Genomic DNA, 15,313 nt, shown 5'->3' with positions numbered 1-15,313 from the left:
GCATGCAACAAAAATGGAAATAAAGAGAGAGCGAGAAAGAGAGAAAACATGGCTGAGCAGAACCTCACTGGTTGTTTTTTTCACCAATGCACATAAATCTGCACAAAATGAGTCTCACCATCCTTCCCCAACTCATCTGCATTTGTAACCACCCTGCTCATATAGACAAGCATAAATAAGATTAAAAGCTTTATAAAGCCATCAATGCTACAGCAGCACAAAGAATGACAACCAGTAATTTTATTATACACCAGTAGCTGCTTTGCAGGTTCTTTTTTTTTTTTTTTTTTTTTTTTTTTTTTTTTTTTTTTTTTAGGGTGTGGTGATGGAGGGGTGGTAGATAAACTCTACAAAAAAGCTTTTTAAAAAGTGTTCTTATGGAACAACACTTTGCCTTCTGTGTCAAAATTTTCTTTGTTGTACCTCTCTGCATACAGACACTCCTACTCTTTGGCAAATCTTGACACCTAGAATTTTTTTAGGCACTGATTTGAGGGCCTAACTGTAAAGTTTTAAAATCCAAGTCCCACATCACAACTTGTTTTGTACCTTCACTTACTCTCCTGCTTATCCCAGCTGCAACTTTAACCAGAGCAAATAGAGCAAGGATTGCTTGTCCTGCACTCCTACCTGCCAGGGAGCAAGTAGGCAGGCAAAGGACAAGGTTGCTTGGCCAGTAGAAATCAAATTAAGATTACTGACTTGCAGTAGGGATGGTTCTCTCACTGGTTATAAACTACAGCAAGTTGCACAGCAGGGAGTAAGCTCCATAATGGGTGTTCCATACCAGACATTACAAAAGGCAGGCTTAGGACACAACATAAATCAAGTATTTTTATTAGCACTAAAAAGAAAGTCTCAGCATACTCCCCATGATGCTGGCAAACATCATCCCTGCTTTAAGGTATAATAACTTAGTGCCAAATGTTCATAACTCATTCTTCAAATGTGTGCATAGGATAAACGAGTTCATAGCCTATTTTGCACATCAAGAAAAGCCCATGTTGCCATTGAGAATAATCAGATACTGCTTAGTTCCAGTATTAGTGAATTTAAAATAAATAAATAATAATAAAAAAATTCTAAAACATTTCTTTTTTTCTAGTGGACTTGCTTCCTCCTGTATCAGGAGCAAATCTGAGGAAAAAATGGATCTTAACATTTCCAAGTATGTACAGCAAGACTCTCCCTTGATATCTAGAGTGATCAACACACAAGGAGCAGCAATCTCACAAATGCATGAACTCAGCACCGACTTTCCCCAAACTGATCTTTTGATAAGAGCAAAAAAAATGAGGCAAAATTTTTAAGGCAATAAACTAAAAATACTATTTCTCTGTTTATAAGCAAACAAGAAACTGTAATAAACCAATAGTTTAGTTTGAAAGTGCTGCCTCCTTTTAAGGAGAACGTCAAGCACATTAGGTGAGATGAATCTTACTGGTGAGAAAGTATTCTAGATACAGAAGCCTGAGCCTGAAGGGTGAAAGGTTCATTAAAGTTTGATTTTTCCATAAGCAGCATCTTAATGGAAATTACCATTCTATAACACAAAATACAAATCAAGTTCTAATAGACACCAGAGAGTTGCTCAGCAATGTTAACTTAGCATGATATTCTTTCATTCCCAGAATTAGTTGGTGCAGGAACAAAATGCAAACATGGAATGGAAAGATGAAGACGGCATGATGGTGCACTGAATCCATGGGAGCCACGTGACACAATGCAGCAGTGATTTATGTTACATGACACGGAGATGAAGAGGAAGGTATCCAATTTGATCATGCTGTGATGCTAACATGAAATTGATTTTCATGGCTCTTAAGATGATGCGATTTATAACTTTTGCTTTTTGTGCGCGATGACATTGGCTGATCATGTGACCATACTGCAAAGGTATCAGATGTTGAAAAGTCGATTTCGTGCTCTCTAGATGATTGCTGTGACAGCATGCGGAGAATCTCCCGTTTATTAACGCATTGGATTTTTGCTGCTAGGTATCAGAAATTAATAGAAATCGAGGTTGTTTTGGTTTTAGATGTCATTTTGGGCAACAAAATCCTCTGATTGCCCACAAAACTTATAGCCTATATCATGAGGCTTGAACTTAAACATCCAAACAAATTGAGGAAGTTTAAAGGCTGATATCCTACCAGCAAAATATGGATGTACTGGCAGATGTTGATAGGTATGAATCACGTTCTTACCTGGTCTTCCTGGAACACCCTGTGGGCCAGGGCTACCTTTAGGACCTTCCAGAGGTGGCCCTGGTAATCCTGGTGGACCTGGTGGACCCTGTAGACCAGGAAATCCCTGGAAACCTGGTTCTCCCTTCAGACCCGGAAGTCCAGGGGGTCCTGGTGGGCCAGGTAGCCCTAGTTCACCCTTTTGCCCTGTGAAACCAGAGAGAGGCATATTTATGAATAGTTACATATGAAAAAGCCCAAATGTCAGTTTGCAGACCCATTTCTCCATCTCACTTAAGAAAGAGCACGTCTGGCTACAACTCATCTCTATTAATGCAGTGAGACACTAAAAAATTAGTCTAATAACTAATTAGCTATTTACTTTTGAAGGAAAAAAACTGATGTGGCTTTTGATTTGTCCTTTACTAGAGTATCACTTTACTACTCAGCAGTGCTTTATTTCATAGACATCCTCTGAGCTTATATGCTTGCAAGTGATGATTCGCAAGCTTTTTGTCACTGTGGAGAAATCTGTCAATATTAAAAAGACATCATTATTTTATTAAGATACTACTAAAGGTTAAGACATAATGGCAAAACTTTCAAATAAGCTCAAGTGATTTATGAGCTTCACTATCACTGAAAAGCCATATAATTTAGGTTGCAAAGTTGCTTTTGAAAATATAGCAGGCATTTTAAAGCTGCTTCATTTGTCATCAGTTATATGAACACTTTATTTATTGAGACAAATCAGCAAAGTCCCACACAATGCAGTAGACTCAATTATCCTGGGTGGATTTATTTTGTCTGCATAACTGCCAATTTACAAAATTCAGTAGTCAGCAATGGTAAATGAAAAAGGGTCTGCTGAGGGGGAAAAAAAGAGCTCACTTAGCTGTTGCTATGGCATTAATTTCTTGCAGAATTGGTAATATGTCCTTTTTTGGGGTGTGTGTGTGTGCGTGCGCGTGTGCATGTATACCTACATACATTCATACAGGTATATATTTTACTTTCACTCTTGAAAAAAGCATAGAGAAACTTTGCCTGATAATCCTGGGAGTCCTGGAGGCCCCGGGCGTCCAAAACCTGGCAGACCTGAAAAGAAACAGATTCAGCTGATAATGAATGTTTAGCTTTCAAGTCTCTAGGAATATGAGGCTGAGAATGATGAAAGTGATCTTCCTCTAAAACTCCGATTCTTTGAGACCACCAGGATTCTCATCCACCTACTCCCTCATTCCAGAGCTAAGGGCTTTTGCTGCAAGATGTGTCTGTGACTTTAATAAATAACAAATACTTCCATCTATTCACAAGATGCTCTTTGACATTTTGAGTTTTGATACATTTGCATTTGTGGCTGAGGGTACCTAACCTGGTTCTCCCTTCTGACCAGCTGGTCCAGGGATACCATCTCGACCGGGCTGTCCCTTCTCCCCAGGAAGACCAGGAGAGCCAGGACGACCAACATCACCTAAAAAGTGAACAGAAGGGGAGCAAAACGCATTAGGACAGCAATGCACTACCTGCAATCAAGAAACAAACAAACAAGACAAATGAGCAAAAATAACTGAACCTGAACGTGTAATAATTTAATATAAAATCCACAAGTATATAATTTCAAAATTAAAATCTGCTCTCTTGACAAATTAGAGAGGGTTTGTTGGCCTATGGCCACTAGCATCTAGTGTTGAATGAAAATAATCTTCCTTTAGATAAACTGGAATTTTGCTTCTATATAAACAGGTTAGGCACAGGAATACTTAATATAAATAAAGCTTGCATACACTGAAACAGTTAACTGTGTTTCAATAGCTAATGGCATGACTGTGAGAGCAGACACAAGGAGTGAACAGAGAGTAAAAACTTTATTTTCTGTTCAGTTCCAAAGAGTAGAGCGTATTCAGTGTTTGGCATTCATACATGGACACACACTTCCACAATTTTCAAAAGAAGAAAGGAGTTTTTGTGCATTTTGCAGAAGCAGCTGCCTTTCTTTGTACTGTTTATGCTCACCTACTGGTCCAGGTGGTCCAGGCAAACCAGGATTACCTGGAGGCCCCTCAATACCTTTTGGTCCTGGAATTCCTGGCGTTCCTGTAAAATACAGGCATTTCAATCAAATACAGCACAAAACCAAGATGCTATAGTCTGAGATGCACCAATTTACAGCAACAAATTTTAAGAAGATACTGTATATATGCACACCTTGCAGGTTTATGATAGATCATTCAAAGATACCAAGCAAATTTAAAAAAAAATGGAAACAAAACATACTATCACAACTGCATCGCTACTGCTGTTCTCAAGTGCCATCTTGACACTGTTGTCTTAAGTGTTAAGTGCCAGTGGTGAAGGACAGAGTCCGTCTGACAGTTTGCTAGAAAATTGCCATTTTAGGGACAGGTATTTCTGGTCAACAATAAAGTGACAGCATTATGGACTGTGACCATTCTCTAATCATCTTATTTACTCAAAAAGATCTTAATAAAAATTATTTTGGTTAGATTTATACCTTATTCTCAGCACTGCAGCATAAACTGAGTGGGAGATAAGAGAAAAAGATAAATCCCTGTAAGTATTTTTATTCTCAAGATCATTGGAACATGATCAAGGCAGAGTCTGAATACACCATTTTGCCTGAACAGTCTTTTAGGCATGACATGCAGCACAGGCTGCATTCTCTCAGGTTCATGGACAGGTTCTGTCCTCTGCCAAGCTTCTGGCTACTGTGACTGCCCTGTTGTAAATGCCCTCCCTTTCTATGTTAAATACATGTCAAGAACATTTATAGGAACAGCCTACAGCTGCGAATGGAGCATAGACAAAAACTTTCTTTAAATCTAGAATATGATAAAATTTGAGACTTGAAAGAACTGACATGCAAGCATAAGAAATGTCTACTTGTATTTAAAGAATTCAAAACGTAATTTGTTTCAGAAGACCTTTCTGAAATTTGCTTCAGAGACCTTGAGAACATTCCTGTTTTTTTTTAATAAATAATAAACTCCATTAAAAACTCAGTCTTCCTGCTGACATTTCTTTATTGATTCCTGAAGATAAACCATAGGGCCAAACATAAATACTTTGTGGGTCACAGAACTTTAGAGTCTGACAGCTGAGAATGATCAAGTGGGGAACACAACTACTTCATCCCCTCATCGTATATTTCATAAGAAATTCAGAATAATTTCAGAAGGAACTCTGAAATGATGTACCACACATTTACACTTGCAGTGACAGTTCCAACAGCACAAGGCTTAGAGGCACTAGACTGCTTTAACTTTTCAAAGAAACTGCAGCCCTCCACTAAATACCCACTGCATTTAGAGGTGTGTACATCTAAATTACCTGGGAATCCAGGAAGTCCGGGCTCTCCTTTTGCACCTGGATTGCCTGGCAACCCAGGCAAACCAGGATTTCCAGCTATACCTTTACTGCCTGGACTGCCTGGGTATCCAGGCAAACCAAGATCACCCTAGAAAACATTAAGTAGAAATAAGAACCAGGTTGTTTTAATATAGGTAATTTTTCTCCTATATTCCTATTTTTACCACCACAAAAGGATAACTGTTATGTTCCGTACTTTTCTCCTTATATCCAGTTAATGCTAACCATTTCACACACACTAACAAAGACTACTTGAAAATTGCCACTGTAAAGATTTCAACAATGGCTCCTACAGTTTGTACATAAAGCGTCTCTAACAGCTTTTTCCCAAAGCTGACCTGTCTTAAAGAACTGTGTTCCTTTTTCTTTTGGGATAGGCAGAAACTTTTACTTTAGCTCTTTAACAGGTTTTACTTTGAACATAACATTGAAACATTCAGTATTGTATCCAGGTCTTAGAAGACTTCAATGTCAGTTTACCAACACAGATTTCTCCTAAGTAAATCTGCAACCTCTGTTTAATTGAGTGCTTTCTAACTCTTTACTATTAGTGAAGATAAATGCAAGAAAGGACAGCCCAATTATTCAGCATAAACTTGCACAACCCTGAGGTATTCCTATTGAATTCTTGATTATTATGCACAAATTTCACTTCAACTGAGCTCAACTGCATTTTTTTAAATAAAAGATGGACATTCACATCCATTTACAACTTGAAAAGTCTTAGCCATAAAGAAATGTCACATCTTAATAGAAGTTATTTGGGTTACCAACGTTTTCTAGACAAACAAAGCCAGAAAATTGTTCTAAGCACAGATATATAGAATGAACTATAACTAAATAATGCTTCTCAGGGTACAGGGAAACTCAGCTCATCTCTTAAATTACACATAATTATGTGCATGATGATTAGAAACTAAACAAAACAAACGGGAGAACTTTAGTTGCAGTCATCTATAAAATCAACCAAAAACCTGGTCTCTTGCTTTTCACAATCTCAAAAGAACCAGGTAATGTTTTTACCAAGTAGAATGCCATCTGTTATTTGCCTAGCTGCATGGACATAAAAAAAATCTCTTACTATCTTTGCCCAAATTACACGAGCTTCTAAAGCATCAAAGTGATTTTCATAGAAAAACAGTGAGGATCCTGGCAAAAATGCAGCAAAATCCAATCAACTAAGAAATTAAGATCCTTTGACTATGTATTACCCCATGATGCAGCAGAAGAGAAAAAGAGATTGGTAGAGCTTTAATTATGCAATGTTTTGGCTAAATTAGAAATGATGTTGAGCAGCAACTAAGGCATCAGTGAAGACTGATAGATACTCCATACAACTTGAATAAAACAACTTTTTGCGGGTGACAGATAGGAGGATCTTTGCAAACTTCTACGTTCTATATAAATTTTTAAATTTTAAGCAGAATCATGTTATATCAATTCCTTAGTAATTTATCTGTAAACACGTGTCATCATAACATTTTTAAAATTAAGTGCATCACAAAATATTCAAACAAAGGTATTCATATTGTAACTCCCTACCAACTATGAAAATGTCTGCAGGTGTCAACATAATATAAAAAAATCAACATAACTCTTTCTCATGTGATTGTTCCACTGAAGAATTTTTAAGTCTACCTTTGATCCAGGGGGACCAGGAATACCGATGTCTGAAAGACCAGGGTCACCTTTTTCCCCCTTCAGCCCAGGAAATCCAGCTGGCCCAGGCTGGCCTGGACGTCCTCCTACTCCTTGGCTGCCTTTAATCCCTGGGGGACCTGCACAAAATATAAAATATGAGTTATATAGATATAAATAAATCCGCAGTTGTTTAGAGAAGTCCCTCCGATTACACAAACTCAGCTGGAAAGGATTAATGAACTGAGTACCTGGCTTTTAACATCCAATACTCTTTTATTTTTAAAAAGAAATTATCTAAACTCTCTCATGGCTATATCAGGATATTTCTAAGCTTTCTTTTTAATTCTGTAATTACAACCAAATCCAAATATTCTTGCTAGTCAACATTTACTAATAGAAAACTCAGAAACTTCAGCAATCTTTTTAATTAACTGAATTCACTGTCTGCTTCTCCTTTGATGCTTGTATCTGTTGTCTTTCGACAGCTGAGTTTGCAGAGCCATCTTCTTTCTCCATCTCCTTCCAAGTATTTCAATAGGAGAATGGAAGACACCAGTAAAAGAGGAAAATAAAAAAGCAGATCATTCTACTTCTACATCTGTAAGTAGTTAATATATGCTTACAATACATTTACTTCTTAATTTTTTAATAGGTATTTCCAGTTTCTTCTGTATTATTTCAGCAACTATTGGGTTTTACATGTCCTTCATGTATCCTTCACATTTAAATGTATATTCTTAGATACATAAGCAAATCTGCACACAAGCAGATCCACTCTTCTATCCTATGAGAAGCACTGGCCAAAATTCAAGTAAAATATGAGCACAACAGCTTACCTGGAAGACCCATCTCTCCCATGGCACCTTTTAACCCTGGAGGTCCTATTGGTCCTGGCTGCCCAGGAAGTCCCGTCTCTCCCTTGATGCCTAGAAAAATTATATGCTTAGATAATAAATAATTAAGAGTTTCTGATATTCATACATCTTCATGTGAATATGGTCACACCACCTAGTTACAAAGGCTAAGCATATGGAGTTGCTCTGGGCCTCAAACGGTTCTAGTATACCTTTTCTCCCCATGGGCACTGAAGTAGTTTCAAACTTGTTTGTTCTGAACTAAGATTAGGACATCATCTTCTTTATTCTCGAGATTAGTCTAATGAAATGGGTCTAATCTTAGAGTATGATTTAGAAACCATCCAAAGTGGCTCAGTGTCCCATGGCTGTTCTGCAGAATGAACACATTATCTTTTCCTCATCTGCAATATTTACTCAGTAGCTTCTATTAAGGAATTAAATGCGACTGGGACTAGTTTGAGTCCTGGACTGTTAAGAAAACTCCCAAAGCCCTACGAGATACCTAGAGCAAAAGGTCACAAGATAGAGTGAAATCTACATTCTCTTGAGTCAAAGCAACAAGATTTCAGATGATTTGTTATAGCTATAGAAAGAAGTACTTTCTTAATCCCTATAATTTTTGAGGGCAAAGCTGCGACATCCAGCTAGCCTTCACATTGGCCTTATTCAAAATGTGACTAATAATATAAAAAATAAACATGCAAAACAGGCAAATCCTGTTGCTTATCTAAGCAGCAAGCACATTTCCAATCATCCCAAGGGCAATCTCAATCTTCAGAGGAATCAATAACTCAAAACTGCTTTCGGCCATGTTACAAGGAAAGAGCTTGAAGCCTGCTGTTTGAATAAAGATTTAAAATTTCCCAAAGCTGTGCTGCAGCTTCAAGTGTAAATCCTTAGGCCTTGTTTAGACATATCTTGATCCACATCCCAATACCACAGTATCAAAATGCATGCCATTTTTTACATATCAAAACCATCCATTTAACACCTTTGCTTATTTACCTGGTAATCCTGGTGCACCTGGTGGGCCACTAAGTCCTGGTGGGCCAGGGTCACCTGGGAGACCTTGATAACCTTTCTGTCCTGATAACCCAGGAATACCTTTAAGGCAAAAAGACACATTTTATCATTAATACTATTATTTTTTTCCCCCTTACATTAAATGATTGGATGTATACATATGTGACTCATATTCTAACAGAGATTTTTCTTCTGTAACTTCTAAAACTATGATCTCCTTTAGCTTTGCCAAGAAGTGACACAGAACACAAAATATTGCTTGTAGAAAATTTCAAATGACTACAGAGCAGGGACAATATGCTGCAATAGAGGAAACGGCTTTATAACTAATGCCAATATACTTCACCAAGAAAGGACTGTCTTCCAGTGATGAACAGACTCTATGCTACCCCCTCTACATTCTTTCAGGTTATTTATATATGCATTTTCAATTTTCTTGTAGCAAAGGAAGCACTTTGGGACCAAAACATTACAGAAATCTGCTAAAATACCTGCATTACTTTTTTACAAAATGTATGTTCCATACTTGGTGCTGTCCTGCAAGCAGTAGTTAAAGCTGCCCTCCACAGCTCAAACTCAAGAGAGAGAGAGAGAGAGGAGAGAGGAAAAAAAAAAAAAAAAAAAAAGAAGCCCTAAGTGTCTTAAGACCTTACCTAATATTCACAGAAACTAATACAGTAAATAAGCAAGCACAAAAATTGCTGGGTCAACCTAAGTGAAAGACATTCTGGTTTAGTCTAGGGTAGGATATTATTACTCTCCACAAGCCTAGAGGAGAGTTCAAAAGAGACAGTTGAACTTTTACACCTTAAGAAAAAAAAAGAGAAGGAGTGAGAAAGAAAGCAAGTGAGAAAGCAGACTTGAGTGAACTGAGAAAAACCTCCCAGACTTCTAACTTCTTGAGTGGAAACACACATGAGGAAGACACACTTTGCAAAGCTAGAGCTGATATTAGCTCAGCTGAGACATCTAAAAGGGGACTCCAGAGGCAATGTATGAGTAAGGTGGCTTGTGCAATTTCATCCTATAAGACAGAAGCCTAAGGGCCTGAGAGACAGCAGGAATGCAGCCAGGACAGCAGCCATAATAACCATCTCTCATCGTAACACCTACAAGGCTGAACCATAATCCTGGTAAGAACATTGCAGTGCTATTGTAATATATGCCATAAATAGTAGCAGTTAACGAACAAGGACATCGCAAACTACATAGCAACCATGTTTTTTTTAATAGTCTAAAATTAAATAACAATCTTGCTCTCTATTCTGAGTTTATTTCTTCCTTAAAGAATGAACTATAATAGATTCAGTCGTAGGTCAATATTATCTGTAGCAGAAAAAAACACAGCCATGGACAGAGCTCTGTACCTGGAACACCTGGTTCGCCCTTTTCTCCTTTTGCTCCCAGCTGCTTTGGATCAACTTTCCCAGGTGGACCTGGCAGACCTGGTTCACCTTTGATGCCTTTCTGTCCTACTGGTCCAGGAGGTCCTGGCTGACCAGGTAATCCATTATTACCTACAGCAGGTACAGACAACAAAGGGAAAAATGTAATCCATGCAGTAGGCTAAAATAATTCTGATGCTTTTCATAACATGGAAAGTCATTAACTATTCATGAATGCAGAATTTACTGAAGTAGCAGCCAGTTTAGTTCTCTGTAGCACATTAAGCCCTGCATCAAAGCTCAGCAAAAAGACTGTGTAGGAACATCTGCATGGGAAAGAAGGCATCTGGTCAGCTCTGATCAGCCCTGCTCACAAGAAACAGTTGGCTGTCCCAACCCACACCGAGAGAGCTCCAAGAGCCCTACCACCCTGCATCACTAGCACAAAGTTGAAATTGCTATAGAAGCTTTGGATTCACATCTTCCTCGTTACAGGAAGAAGAGTTTTTTTCCCCTACCAAACTTCCAAAATTAATCTCCAGTGAAAGAATGTTGATAAAACATATTTCTCTGTGATGCAGACAAAGCTCATTTGGTTACTCTAAAACCCAAAGCTAACAATTTTTTTTTCTTCTGTTTGAAGCAGACTTTAAAACATACTACAGATATATGACCCTTAGCTACTTTAGCTATTTTCAAATATCTAACATTTCATCACATTCTTAAAAAAGTGAAAATGCTATGCCTTGAAACTATAAAGCACCTCTGAACATCAGCACAATCAAGAAGACAACCCAAGCTTTTCCTTAGTAAATGAAGTTCTGGATATTATTATTATGAAGGCTCTTTCTACACAGGATACAGAAGTTAGCCCTCTGCATTCTGTTCAGGGGGATTAAATAAGAATTACCTTTCAAGCCGGGTAGGCCATTTCTTCCAGGAGTTCCTGGAGGCCCTGGAGGACCAGGGGCTCCCATGACACCCATTTCGCCTTTAGCACCTAAATACATTGAATCATCAGTATCAGTCTGAAAAAAACCTCAAACCTATCAATACTTAATTTATATCTTCCAACATCTCTACAGTTTCATTAATGAGCACATGCATACAGAGTTTAACAAATGCTTTAAGATAATTGCAAGCACTAAATTTTACTACAAATTTAAACCAGATAGAATGACACCTGAAGACGGTGCCAGCTTTATCATAATTAAGTCCTAAAAAGAAAATTTGCCTTGAACTTTCCCCCCCCCAAATAGGAATGTTGCCATCCATTTAGACATGAAATATAAATACCTTCTGTAACGCAATTTTATACTTACTGAAAACCAAAAGGGTAATTACAAATACACCTTTTACAGAAACTTCTACATTGGCTCGTCCATGTAAAGAGAGAGATTCTCAAAATTAAATTTTGAGATTTCTATTGCAGATGGAGAAATAGGCTATGCTCTGCCACACAGATAAGGAAATTAATATTTAAGATCATGAATTGGATTAAACGGATAGTATTTACAATTACTTTCTTAAAAATAACTCTAATGTAACAGTAACTAGAAAAATGCATCAAAAATAAAGTAGAAAAACATTATAAAGATCAAAGTTGTGTTTGATATTTATATGAAGTAGAATAACTTCATAATATCACTGTAGAATAGCAGCACTAACAAAAAACCCTACCCTAAAGTTACAGAAAGCAGATCTAAGCAAAAGGAATACAATAATATTGCAGTTATGAGAAATCAGACTAAAAGCTAATGACAAGGATTTTAATCCTTGTTAACTGTTAACTGTAACACACACTGTTACAGTTTAAAAAAAAGTATGAAACGTAAGTATCCAACTTTACACAGATAGGATAAAAAGTGAAGATTAAGCTGGCATGCACAGAATAAAGAACATCTATCTGTAATTACAATTTGCCTCCTGTCCACAGGTACCATATATGAACTTACCCGGAAATCCTGGTATTCCATCCCTGCCAGGTGGTCCAGGAGAACCCTGCGGCCCTGGAAGACCAGGTGGTCCTGGATATCCTGGAGTTCCTTGGTCACCTGGAGGACCAGGAATGTCGAAGCCTGGAGGACCTGGATCCCCCTTCTCTCCTGGAATGCCTTGCAACCCTGGACAATGTTGTTAAAACACAACCTTTCAGCAAAACGTAAAACAAGACTGTGGTTTGTGTGTCTCTGGACATGGTGCTGCTTGAACAACTAGGTTTTGTCTGCAATACATTTCTAGTATTAGTGGAAAATCTGCAATTATTCTTAAATCATGTATATACATGGCTTCTCAGGAGCTAAAGGCTGTATCTTCCTAAAGAGAAACATTTCTGAAATTATATGAAATTGTAGCAAATTCAATTCTATGAATTATGAAAAGGAAAATACAACTTCTCTTTTCAACAAGAATATGACTAATAAAAAAACCCACAAGACTTAGACTGGTTTGTATTTTAGCATTTAGTGATTTTTAAAAGAGCATTTCCATTAATGATTGCATTTTATTATATTCTAGGATAACATCAAGCTGGACATTTTTCAAGGATAGCAAAATATTTCATTGCATTAAATTCCATTGAATGAAAGACTATGAGAAGTTGATTAATTTTGTTTAATGTTAACAACTGAGTCCAAGGCATTGCTGAAGCAAGCAGACAGCTCTTTTGTCTTCAGTGAAGTACATCACTGATGATATACACTGACCAAAAAAATCATTCTTAAATTTGCTGTTAAGAAAACTCTTTGGTAAAGAAACCACAGTACCTGGGGAACCTGAGGTTCAAAAGCCAACGAGTTAGAGTTCATCAGGAAGTTGAGACAGGTAGCAGTAAGGAGTTGTGGTAGTCATTAAGTTAGGAAACAAGAATAAAGCACATATAGATTAGAACAACAACAACAACAAGAAACTAGCCTAAAGTTACTGAAATCAGATCTAAGCAAAAGGAATATAATACTAATGCAGTTGAGAGAAACTAGACTTTAAGAAAATAGGAAGTCTTTTCCTAAATGCAGCCACCATTGTATGCAGAAACAAGAAATCAAGTGAAATATTTTCAAGAACTATGCTATAATCTCATAAAAAAGTATTCCTCTCTTATCTAGCCATCTCTTTGCAATTGAGGAGTAAACTCTTCATATAAACTGTCTCTTTATACAGGCTTGAATGCTTTTTAAGCACCAGAGCACATCCAATCAATTAACTTCTTATTGATTTGAATTACCTTACTGTAAATCCTTCGGGGCAGGCATTTTCAAAAGATGCTTCTTTTATAACAAAAAATATAATTAAACATATTTTAAAATTTCTTCTATTACATCAGTTTACATCCTTATGCTCAAAGAGATCCTATACTGCATGTTACACACTATAGAGTAGTCTCTCTATTGAGATTATAATACACAAATTCAAAATCACACGAATAACTATAAGGCAAGGCACTATTACACTTTCGCAGATGGCAACACCTAAACTTATTTCTGCAGTCAAGAGTAAGAGCAGCATTTGGATTTGCTCTTTCCATGCAGATAAAGGCAGATAAAATTTTCTTGACTGTGTATGCTGCAGGCTTCCAGTTGCAAATACTGAGCGTGCTCCTCTTTGACAACTGCTTAGCGTTGCATTAAACCCTGCTGTCATGTGCATGGAACTGCTTACTTGGCAGAGAAAAAACAATAAAGAGGATGGATAGGGACTGTACACACATTGTGTGCAAGGGGTCTCTGTGAGCAAGAGGAACAAAATGGGACAAACATACGTAATCTTGTAATAGGTAAAGACACTTTTCTAATAGAAATTCACCTAATTTCCTTTCTGGTTCTCAAAACTGACTGTATCATACTTAACAATAATACAGACAAGCCAACAAATTCTAGAGTAATTTAATGCATATTTCAAAAACAAATGAGACTAAGGAACTGCGAACAATTGCAAGAAATGGTGGTGCAAAGGAAATAAAACCTTAACAGGGAAATGCTTTTAAGAATTTGCCTGGTTACCTGAAAAACAAAGCTTCAGAAATGTTACGCTAATTGCATAAAGGAACAGAGTCAAAATATACTGGTAAAACAAAGCATTAAGTACATTGCACAAATTAGACAACTAGCAAAGCCAAGAGAAATGACATGGACCTCTCCAGTAGGAACTGAGCCATCATGCTGTTAGTAGCCATGATAATTAGTCAGCACAGACATGAAAAGTGAAACAATAACCATTTCAATCCATTAACCTAACACTACTGGTATTTTGCACTTGTCAAAATAGACACTTTACAGAAGAAATCGGTGATCGCATGAAATCAAATTCTTGACAACACATGAAATAATGTTACAGAAAAACAAAAGACAGAACACAGATTGAATGAAGCATTCAATCCTTATACTAAAACCCTAGCAAATGAACTCGAGTTTGGTTGTCCACACTAATACCTAAACAGAACTCCTAAGTACACGGGGCCTATTTATTCAAGCAATCACCTAGCTTTAAGTATTTTGCTGCATCTCAGCTCATGTTTCATACAGCTCAGAGCAAGATCCGCCAATCTGTGGCCTATGCTCTCACAGCTGGCTGTGAATTTGCCAGCATGCACAGTGTGCCATGCCAACCCCAGTGCTGGCCTACAGAAATGAACACAGGAAGTGTAGGTCACAGACATGCAATGTGAAGAGTCATACAGCCATGGCAAGAAATGGGTTTTGGAATGTTTCAAGCTGTAGGCATGCTCACATCCACAAGAGAATATTCTCACAGTGGTAACTGCCACACATTTGCAATGTTCCTGCACATCAAGCCCATTCACCGAGTGTAGGAAAAAAAGAAATTGTTCTATACA

At 37.4% G+C, this 15,313-nt stretch overlaps 1 protein-coding gene across 3 annotated transcripts in view; it reads right to left on the bottom strand.

Annotated features, from left to right (window-relative positions):
- The window catches only part of COL4A5 (collagen type IV alpha 5 chain), a 77,449-nt gene that overhangs the window by 13,094 nt on the left and 49,042 nt on the right, over positions 1 to 15,313 (bottom strand). For 2 of the 3 annotated variants that reach the window (XM_026036020.1, XM_026036023.1), the window contains 12 exons: positions 13,248 to 13,256; positions 12,438 to 12,605; positions 11,393 to 11,482; positions 10,465 to 10,614; positions 9,080 to 9,178; positions 8,054 to 8,143; positions 7,215 to 7,354; positions 5,538 to 5,664; positions 4,203 to 4,283; positions 3,562 to 3,660; positions 3,234 to 3,284; positions 2,208 to 2,393 (listed from right to left, as the gene is read on the bottom strand). In XM_026036020.1, the coding sequence (XP_025891805.1) occupies positions 2,208 to 2,393; positions 3,234 to 3,284; positions 3,562 to 3,660; positions 4,203 to 4,283; positions 5,538 to 5,664; positions 7,215 to 7,354; positions 8,054 to 8,143; positions 9,080 to 9,178; positions 10,465 to 10,614; positions 11,393 to 11,482; positions 12,438 to 12,605; positions 13,248 to 13,256 (1,290 nt within the window). The remainder of the gene's footprint in view (positions 1 to 2,207; positions 2,394 to 3,233; positions 3,285 to 3,561; positions 3,661 to 4,202; positions 4,284 to 5,537; positions 5,665 to 7,214; positions 7,355 to 8,053; positions 8,144 to 9,079; positions 9,179 to 10,464; positions 10,615 to 11,392; positions 11,483 to 12,437; positions 12,606 to 13,247; positions 13,257 to 15,313) is intronic. The other variant, XM_026036022.1, reaches the window with a different exon arrangement.

This window comes from Nothoprocta perdicaria, unplaced genomic scaffold, assembly GCF_003342845.1.
Source record: "Nothoprocta perdicaria isolate Ctin4 unplaced genomic scaffold, notPer1 scaffold_17, whole genome shotgun sequence".
Lineage (NCBI taxonomy): Eukaryota > Metazoa > Chordata > Aves > Tinamiformes > Tinamidae > Nothoprocta > Nothoprocta perdicaria.
The sequence above is the reverse complement of the archived record's forward strand: the minus strand, read 5'-3'. Positions and strand labels throughout refer to the sequence as shown.